The 10,510-nt window shown below is 45.8% G+C and overlaps 1 protein-coding gene across 1 annotated transcript in view; it reads right to left on the minus strand.

Annotated features, from left to right (window-relative positions):
* The window catches only part of LOC137310695 (bone morphogenetic protein receptor type-2-like), a 122,863-nt gene extending 112,824 nt beyond the window's left edge, over positions 1-10,039 (minus strand). Inside the window, exons 1-2 of the mRNA XM_067978371.1 lie at positions 9,922-10,039; positions 1,890-2,054 (exon numbers count right to left, since the gene is read on the minus strand). Of these exons, the coding sequence (XP_067834472.1) occupies positions 1,890-2,054; positions 9,922-10,015 (259 nt within the window). The 5' untranslated portion in view covers positions 10,016-10,039. The remainder of the gene's footprint in view (positions 1-1,889; positions 2,055-9,921) is intronic.
* Between the last annotated feature and the right edge of the window lie 471 nt (positions 10,040-10,510).

The following is a 10,510-nucleotide window of genomic DNA, read 5'->3' on the forward strand; positions in this document are numbered from 1 at the left end:
CTGTCTCTGTCTGTCTGTCATTCTATTTTGCTCTCTATCTCTGTTCTCTCTCTTTCTGTCTGTCATTCTATTTTGCTCTCCATCTCTGTTCTCTCTGTCTCTGTCTGTCTGTCATTCTATTTTGCTCTCTATCTCTGTTCTCTCTCTTTCTGTCTGTCATTCTATTTTGCTCTCTATCTTTGTTCTCTCTCTGTCTGTCATTCTATTTTGCTCTCTATCTCTGTTCTCTGTCTGTCTGTCTGTCATTCTATTTTGCTCTCTATCTCTGTTCTCTCTCTTTCTGTCTGTCATTCTATTTTGCTCTCTATCTCTGTTCTCTCTGTCTCTGTCTGTCTGTCATTCTATTATGCTCTCTATCTCTGTTCTCTCTCTTTATGTCTGTCATTCTATTTTGCTCTCTGTCTCTGTTCTCTCTGTCTCTGTCTGTCTGTCATTCTATTTTGCTCTCTATCTCTGTTCTCTCTCTTTCTGTCTGTCATTCTATGTTGCTCTCTATCTCTGTTCTCTCTCTGTCTGTCTGTCATTCTATGTTGCTCTCTATCTCTGTTCTCTCTCTGTCTGTCTGTCATTCTATTTTGCTCTCTATCTCTGTTCTCTCTCTGTCTGTCTGTCATTCTATTTTGCTCTCTATCTCTGTTCTCTCTCTGTCTGTCTGTCATTCGATGTTGCTCTCTATCTCTGTTCTCTCTCTGTCTGTCTGTCTGTCATTCTATGTTGCTCTCTATCTCTGTTCTCTCTCTGTCTGTCTGTCATTCTATTTTGCTCTCTATCTCTGTTCTCTCTCTGTCTGTCTGTCATTCTATTTTGCTCTCTATCTCTGTTCTCTCTCTGTCTGTCTGTCATTCTATTTTGCTCTCTATCTCTGTTCTCTCTCTGTCTGTCTGTCATTCTATTTTGCTCTCTATCTCTGTTCTCTCTCTGTCTGTCTGTCATTCTATTTTGCTCTCTATCTCTGTTCTCTCTCTCTTTGTCTGTCATTCTATTTTGCTCTCTATCTCTGTTCTCTCTGTCTCTTTCTGTCTGTCATTCTATTTTGCTCTCTATCTCTGTCTGTCTCTCTGTCTCTTTCTGTCTGTCATTCTATTTTGCTCTCTATCTCTGTCTGTCTCTCTGTCTCTTTCTGTCTGTCATTCTATTTTGCTCTCTATCTGTTCTCTCTCTCTCTGTCTCTTTCTGTCTGTCATTCTATTTTGCTCTCTATCTCTGATTTTTCTCTATCTCTCTCTCTCTCTGTCATTCTATTTTGCTCTCTATCTCTGTTCTCTCTCTCTCTCTTTCTGTCTGTCATTCTATTTTGCTCTCTATCTCTGTTCTTTCTCTCTCTGTCTGTCTCTTTTTGTCTGTCATTCTATTTTGCTCTCTATCTCTGTTCTTTCTCTCTCTGTCTGTCTGTCTCTTTTTGTCTGTCATTCTATTTTGCTCTCTATCTCTGTTCTCTCTCTCTCTCTCTCTCTGTCTGTCTGTCTCTTTTTGTCTGTCATTCTATTTTGCTCTCTATCTCTGTTCTCTCTCTCTCTCTCTCTCTGTCTGTCTGTCTCTTTTTGTCTGTCATTCTATTTTGCTCTCTATCTCTGTTCTCTCTCTCTCTCTCTGTCTGTCTGTCTCTTTTTGTCTGTCATTCTATTTTGCTCTCTATCTCTGATCTCTCTCTCTCTCTCTGTCTGTCTGTCTCTTTTTGTCTGTCATTCTATTTGCTCTCTATCTCTGTTCTCTCTCTCTCTGTCCCTTTCTCTAGATCTGGGGAGATGAAATGTATAAAATCCCCAACCTCCAGCGAGCACAGCCATACACATTTCACTGATAGCTCCAGTGATGTGGTTCGTAGACAAGGCACGTCAGTACTGTAATCTGGTAACTGATGAACATGGCAAAGACCAGTAAAATATCACCTTGTTTGTCACGATGAAAGGCTCCATCACTGGTTTGTTTCCAGATACCAAAACAATAGTCACCACTTTCACATGTCACTGTCTCATTATTGGGGACAACATGACTTTGGTTTTCAGATTTTGGGAAAGACTTGCAGACTCTTCTTCCTCCTCCTCCACTTCCATCTGGAACAGAATGAGGCAGAGGGTCACATCATCGGCCAAAGGACACGATACTCACTCTGAATGGTCCCACCATGTGCAGTTCTGTACATCAGGGAGTTTAACACCGTACATTAGGGGCCAAACATTCAATAATTATGTTCTTTTATAGATTAATGATGCAGTAGTTTAATTTTGTCCATTGTGCCGACGGAGCTTCACTCTGTATCTAACCCGTGCTGTACCTGCCCTGGGAGTGTTTGATGGGACAGTGTAGAGGGAGCTTTACTCTGTATCTAACCCTGTACCTGCCCTGGGAGTGTTTGATGGGACAGTGTAGAGGGAGCTTTACTCTGTATCTAACCCTGTACCTGCCCTGGGAGTGTTTGACGGGACAGTGTAGAGGGAGCTTTACTCTGTATCTAACCCTGTACCTGACCCTGGGATTGTTTGATGGGACAGTGAAGAGGGAGCTTTACTCTGTATCTAACCCTGTACCTGCCCTGGGAGTGTTTGATGGGACAGTGTGGACGGAGCTTTACTCTGTATCTAACCCTGTACCTGCCCTGGGAGTGTTTGATGGGACAGTGTAGAGGGAGCTTTACTCTGTATCTAACCCGTGCTGTACCTGCCCTGGGAGTGTTTGACGGGACAGTGTAGAGGGAGCTTTACTCTGTATCTAACCCGTGCTGTACCTGCCCTGGGAGTGTTTGATGGGACAGTGTAGAGGGAGCTTTACTCTGTATCTAACCCTGTACCTGCCCTGGGAGTGTTTGATGGGACAGTGTAGAGGGAGCTTTACTCTGTATCTAACCCTGTACCTGCCCTGGGAGTGTTTGATGGGACAGTGAAGAGGGAGCTTTACTCTGTATCTAACCCTGTACCTGCCCTGGGAGTGTTTGATGGGACAGTGTCGAGGGAGCTTTACTCTGTATCTAACCCTGTACCTGCCATGGGAGTGTTTGATGGGACAGTGTAGGGGGAGCTTTACTCTGTATCTAACTCTGTACCTGCCCTGGGAGTGTTTGATGGGACAGTGTAGGGGGAGCTTTACTCTGTATCTAACCCGTGCTGTACCTGCCCTGGGAGTGTTTGACGGGACAGTGTCGAGGGAGCTTTACTCTGTATCTAACCCGTGCTGTACCTGCCCTGGGAGTGTTTGATGGGACAGTGTAGAGGGAGCTTTACTCTGTATCTAACACTATACCTGCCCTGGGAGTGTTTGACGGGACAGTGCAGAGGGAGCTTTACTCTGTATCTAACCCGTGCTGTACCTGCCCTGGGAGTGTTTGATGGGACAGTGTCGAGGGAGCTTTACTCTGTATCTAACCCGTGCTGTACCTGCCCTGGGAATGTTTGATGGGACAGTGTAGAGGGAGCTTTACTCTGTATCTAACCTTGTACCTGCCCTGGGAGTGTTTGATGAGACAGTGTAGAGGGAGCTTTACTCTGTATCTAACCCTGTACCTGCCCTGGGAGTGTTTGATGGGACACTGTAGAGGGAGCTTTACTTTGTCTCTAACTCTGTACCTGCCCTGGGAGTGTTTGATGGGACACTGTAGAGGGAGCTTTACTCTGTATCTAACTCTGTACCTGCCCTGGGAGTGTTTGACGGGACAGTGTAGAGGGAGCTTTACTCTGTATCTAACCCTGGGAGTGATTGATGGGACAGTGTAGAGGGAGCTTTACTCTGTATCTAACCCTGTACCTGCCCTGGGAGTGTTTGATGGGACAGTGTAGAGGGAGCTTTACTCTGTATCTAACTCTGTACCTGCCCTGGGAGTGTTTGATGGGACAGTGTAGAGGGAGCTTTACTCTGTATCTAACTCTGTACCTGCCCTGGGAGTGTTTGATGGGCCAGTGTAGAGGGAGCTTTACTCTGTATCTAACCCTGGGAGTGTTTGATGGGATAGTGTAGAGGGAAATTTACTCTGTATCTAACCTGTGCTGTACCTGCCCTGGGAGTGTTTGATGGGACAGTGTAGAGGGAGCTTTACTCTGTATCTAACTCTGTACCTGACCCTGGGAGTGTTTGATGGGACAGTGTAGAGGGAGCTTTACTCTGTATCCAACTCTGCACCTGCCCTGGGAGTGTTTGATGGGACAGTGTAGAGGGAGCTTTACTCTGTATCTAACCCTGGGAGTGTTTGATGGGATAGTGCAGAGGGAAATTTACTCTGTATCTAACCTGTGCTGTACCTGCCCTGGGAGTGTTTGATGGGACAGTGTAGAGGGAGCTTTACTCTGTATCTGACTCTGTACCTGCCCCGGGAGTGTTTGACGGGACAGTGTTGAGGGAGCTTTACCCTGTATCTAACCCTGTACCTGCCCTGGGAGTGTTTGACGGGACAGTGTAGAGGGAACTTTACTCTGTATCTAACCCTGTACCTGCCCTGGGAGTGTTTGATGGGACAGTGTCGAAGGAGCTTTACTCTGTATCTAACTTTGTACCTGACCCTGGGAGTGTTTGATGGGACAGTGCAGAGGGAGCTTTACTCTGTATCTAACCCTGTACCTGCCCTGGGAGTGTTTGATGGGACAGTGTAGAGGGAGCTTTACTCTGTATCTAACCCTGTACCTGCCCTGGGAGTGTTTGATGGGACAGTGTTGAGGGAGCTTTACTCTGTATCTAACTCTGTACCTGCCCCGGGAGTGTTTGACGGGACAGTGTAGAGGGAGCTTTACTCTGTATCTAACCCTGTACCTGCCCTGGGAGTGTTTGATGGGACAGTGTCGAGGGAGCTTTACTCTGTATCTAACCCTGTACCTGCCCTGGGAGTGTTTGATGAGACAGTGTAGAGGGAGCTTTACTCTGTATCTAACCCTGTACCTGCCCTGGGAGTGTTTGATGGGATAGTGTAGAGGGAGCTTTACTCTGTATCTAACCTGTGCTGTACCTGCCCTGGGAGTGTTTGATGGGACACTGTAGAGGGAGCTTTACTCTGTATCTAACCCTGGGAGTGTTTGATGGGACAGTGTAGAGGGAGCTTTACTCTGTATCTAACTCTGTACCTGCCCCGGAAGTGTTTGACGGGACAGTGTTGAGGGAGCTTTACCCTGTATCTAACCCTGTACCTGCCCTGGGAGTGTTTGACGGAACAGTGTAGAGGGAACTTTACTCTGTATCTAACCCTGTACCTGCCCTGGGAGTGTTTGATGGGACAGTGTAGAGGGAACTTTACTCTGTATCTAACTCTGTACCTGCCCCGGGAGTGTTTGACGGGACAGTGTAGAGGGAGCTTTACTCTGTATCTAACTCTGTACCTGCCCCGGGAGTGTTTGACGGGACAGTGTAGAGGGAGCTTTACTCTGTATCTAACTCTGTACCTGCCCCGGGAGTGTTTGACGGGACAGTGTAGAGGGAGCTTTACTCTGTATCTAACCCTGTACCTGCCCTGGGAGTGTTTGACGGGACAGTGTAGAGGGAGCTTTACACTGTATCGAACCCTGTACCTGCCCTGGGAGTGTTTGATGGGCCAGTGTAGAGGGAGCTTTACTCTGTATCTAACCCTGGGAGTGTTTGATGGGATAGTTTAGAGGGAACTTTACTCTGTATCTAACCTGTGCTGTACCTGCCCTGGGAGTGTTTGACGGGACAGTGTAGAGGGAGCTTTACTCTGTATCTAACTCTGTACCTGCCCCGGGAGTGTTTGACGGGACAGTGTAGAGGGAGCTTTACTCTGTATCTAACTCTGTACCTGCCCCGGGAGTGTTTGACGGGACAGTGTAGAGGGAGCTTTACTCTGTATCTAACCCTGTACCTGCCCTGGGAGTGTTTGACGGGACAGTGTAGAGGGAGCTTTACACTGTATCGAACCCTGTACCTGCCCTGGGAGTGTTTGATGGGCCAGTGTAGAGGGAGCTTTACTCTGTATCTAACCCTGGGAGTGTTTGATGGGATAGTGTAGAGGGAACTTTACTCTGTATCTAACCTGTGCTGTACCTGCCCTGGGAGTGTTTGATGGGACAGTGTAGAGGGAGCTTTACTCTGTATCTAACTCTGTACCTGCCCCGGGAGTGTTTGACGGGACAGTGCAGAGGGAGCTTTACTCTGTATCTAACTCTGTACCTGCCCCGGGAGTGTTTGACGGGACAGTGTAGAGGGAGCTTTACTCTGTATCTAACCCTGTACCTGCCCTGGGAGTGTTTGACGGGACAGTGTCGAGGGAGCTTTACACTGTATCGAACCCTGTACCTGCCCTGGGAGTGTTTGTGACAGTGTAGAGGGAGCTTTACTCTGTATCTAACTCTGTACCTGCCCTGGGAGTGTTTGACGGGACAGTGTTGAGGGAGCTTTACTCTGTATCTAACTCTGTACCTGCCCTGGGAGTGTTTGACGGGACAGTGTAGATGGAGCTTTACTCTGTATCTAACTCTGTACCTGCCCTGGGAGTGTTTGACGGGACAGTGTAGAGGGAGCTTTACTCTGTATCTAACCCTGTACCTGACCCTGGGAGTGTTTGATGGGACAGTGTAGAGGGAGCTTTACTCTGTATCTAACCCTGTACCTGCCCTGGGAGTGTTTGACGGGACAGTGTAGAGGGAGCTTTACTCTGTATCTAACCCTGTACCTGACCCTGGGAGTGTTTGATGGGACAGTGTAGAGGGAGCTTTACTCTGTATCTAACCCTGTACCTGACCCTGGGAGTGTTTGATGGGACAGTGTAGAGGGAGCTTTACTCTGTATCTAACCCTGTACCTGCCCTGGGAGTGTTTGACGGGACAGTGTAGAGGGAGCTTTACTCTGTATCTAACCCTGTACCTACCCTGGGAGTGTTTGACGGGACAGTGTGGAGGGAGCTTTACTCTGTATCTAACCCTGTACCTGACCCTGGGAGTGTTTGATGGGACAGTGTAGAGGGAGCTTTACTCTGTATCTAACCCTGTACCTGACCCTGGGAGTGTTTGACGGGACAGTGTGGAGGGAGCTTTACTCTGTGTCTAACCCTGTACCTGACCCTGAGAGTGTTTGACCGTACAGTGTAGAGGGAGCTTTGCTCTGTATCTTACCCGTGCTGTACCTGCCCTGGGAGTGTTTGACGGGACAGTGTAGAGGGAGCTTTACTCTGTATCTAACCCTGTACCTGCCCTGAGAGTGTTTGACGGGACAGTGTGGAGGGAGCTTTACTCTGTATCTAACCCTGTACCTGACCCTGAGAGTGTTTGACGGGACAGTGTGGAGGGAGCTTTACTCTGTATCTAACCCTGTACCTGCCCTGAGAGTGTTTGACGGGACAGTGTAGAGGGAGCTTTACTCTGTATCTAACCCTGTACCTGCCCTGGGAGTGTTTGATGGGACAGTGTAGAGGGAGCTTTACTCTGTATCCAACCCTGTACCTGCCCTGGGAGTGTTTGATGGGACAGTGTAGAGGGAGCTTTACTCTGTATCTAACCCTGTACCTGACCCTGGGAGTGTTTGATGGGACAGTGTAGAGGGAGCTTTACTCTGTATCTAACCCTGTACCTGCCCTGGGAGTGTTTGATGGGACAGTGTAGAGGGAGCTTTACTCTGTATCTAACCCTGTACCTGCCCTGGGAGTGTTTGACGGGACAGTGTAGAGGGAGCTTTACACTGTATCTAACCCTGTACCTGCCCTGGGAGTGTTTGACGGGACAGTGTAGAGGGAGCTTTACTCTGTATCTAACCCTGTACCTGCCCTGGGAGTGTTTGACGGGACAGTGTTGAGGGAGCTTTCCTCTCAGCAGTAATTTCCATGAGTTCTCTCTCTCTCTGCAGGTGCAGCATCGGTTTGATGGAGTAAAGCTCCCTCTGCACTGCTGGAATTCCAACCCTCTCAGAAGCAGTGAGAACTGTGTGTTTTCTTGCTGCGGTGATCATTCGTCAAACACTCCAGACTCTGTGCTCACAGAAGCCCTCACCTCCGGGAGCTGCACCAGATAAATCTCAGTCTTACTCACCCTGAGTCAAAATGTGTGTAAAAGCAGGAAACTGTTGTAATATTTGTTAATGAGAGCAGTTGGGATGAGGCAGGTGCATCATAAGAAGGACCTGAAAGTGAGAAAGACCTGAGGAAAACTGCTTCAATTGCAGAAATTGGGCAGTAATGACTTCTACGTGACCTTCCTGAAAACATTCCCTGTGTCGTTTATACGCCGCTAATGTGCCAAAAATGGCAAGAAATGACACAGAATTACAAAGTCTTCCCTCCCCCATCGACCTTAAGTGACTGTGCATAAGTAAATGTCGGTATTAAGCAGGAGTTGATGTTGCCATGGCATTTAATGTGGCTTGAAGACAACATTTGAAAATGTTTTTCTTTTTGATGTATGGTGGGCCCTAGAGCAGGTTTGGGCTCCTCAGTTCCTCTAATGGCTGAGCTCAGAAAACCGATCGCAGCCTTGGATGTAAATCTTGAAACAAATGTCCACTTGCAGGAGTTATAACCCCCCCCCAATCCCCACCGCCCCTCCCTCGACACCTGCCCTCCTGCACAAAGTAACTCCACAGTTTCTCAATCCCTGCCAGGATTCTCTGGCATTGAGAATAAACCTTTACTGAAGCTGCTTTGATCTGCCCTGAAATCCAGGGTAGTCTCCTACTCCCCATCTAACATCAAAAATATTATTCCTTTCTGAAGGACGTTCTGTGAGCCTATGAAGGGAGAAGACAGTTATGGTCTTTTTAGTCACATCACAATATTGGAATCCCTTCTCTGAACCTCGAACATTTTCACTTAAACAAACACAACCCACTCCTCCTCCTTTATGGATCCTCACACCATTCTCCAGTCAACAGGCTGTGTAATTAATCTGGACCAGCCCTCACCAGAATCAATAACTGGATAAGTTACCCACCTGCTCCATGGCTAGGATCTTTTTTCAATTGGATTAGGGGGTTCTGTAGGCAAATATCCAGATATTGAAATTGTACTTGAATGTATATTTTCTAAAGTATTGTGTACTATCTGCCAAAGAGCTGCTGAAAATTTCACATTAATTAATGATATTAAACGAAAAGGCAATTTATGTTAAGTTGAAAATAGAACTGAATAACTTTCAAGGCCCATCTCCAATGCTGATCACTTTTTATAAATTTTACAATGAATTAACATTTTTATTTCTACCCATTGAACAAAAGTAAAGGATATCCATTTGTTGCATCTATAAACTGGACTAAACCCTAACTAGATGTGCACACAGAGGTGCAGTGGGAATACACTCTCAGTATCATTTGATGCATTTCTGTGAATTTGATTAGCTCCTCGTTCTCAGCATTGTTACTGAGAATACTAATCAAGACCCCATTACCACAATTTGGAGAGCAGGTGTTGCCTTTACTTATTAACTTTGATAAACACCTCACATTAAACACACTGAACTTTACAGATACTTTATAAACACCTCACATTAAACACACTGAACTTTACAGATACTTTATAAACACCTCACATTAAACACACTGAACTTTACAGATACTTTATAAACACCTCACATTAAACACACTGAACTTTATAGATACTTTATAAACACCTCACATTAAACACACTGAACTTTATAGATACTTTATAAACACCTCACATTAAACACACTGAACTTTATAGTTTATATGTTACACTTTCCAACCTCATCAATATGAACAGCTATACTCATTGCAAGGAGCATATGCATGAATATAATCATTGTTCGTAATATCTATAAATGGGCAACCTGCAACACACAGTATTCTAATTATTATTAAGTTAGATCTCTGTAACCAGAAACATTTATGCTAATTACACATAAGAAATATCATGATGTTAGCTGGCATTGGCCTATTTCATTCAAATACATTGTCACCCACACAGATTATCATTCAAATACATTAGCCGCTAAACTTCTGAGAATTGCTTTAATGTATGAATATTGATCATAGAGAAAATGTGTAATTTACCGTCACAATGTCTGAGCAGCAACATCAATACTAATACAGACAGGAACAGTAAAAGATCCATTTGCATAAAAGCAACCAGTTGTCCCAGGATCATAGGAACCAAATTTAATAGCCTGGCAGTGAAATATCTTTCCTCTACGCATTCCCTGATAATGTTGCTGGATTGGAAACTAACATTAAGCTCCACCCATTTTGTCTAGGTCCTGCTTCAATTAGATCATTAGATTCAGATTCATTTTGATGCCAGCTAAATGGGCAAATTCCTAAAAGCAGTAATTCCTAAGGTTAGTTCTTTAGTTCAATGATCACAAATAGGCAGCGTTAGCATCAGAACTATGGACCTGAATAGTTGCTTTACGTTCAGTTTTAGAGGCTGGGGTCAGGGTTAGAGGTTAGGGTCAGGGTTAGAGGTTAGGGTCAGGGTCAGGGTTAGAGGTTAGGATGGGAGTCCCCTCCTAGGTTCGTGTTTTCATTTCTCAAGTTTTTTTGTTTCTCTGGGGCCTGTCACTTCTGTTTGGCTCACACAAGTGCCAGGCAAAGACCATCTGCAACAAAGAGAGTCTAAACACCTCCCCATGACATTCCACGG

This window comes from Heptranchias perlo, unplaced genomic scaffold (assembly GCF_035084215.1).
Source record: "Heptranchias perlo isolate sHepPer1 unplaced genomic scaffold, sHepPer1.hap1 HAP1_SCAFFOLD_270, whole genome shotgun sequence".
Taxonomy (NCBI): Eukaryota; Metazoa; Chordata; class Chondrichthyes; order Hexanchiformes; family Hexanchidae; genus Heptranchias; species Heptranchias perlo.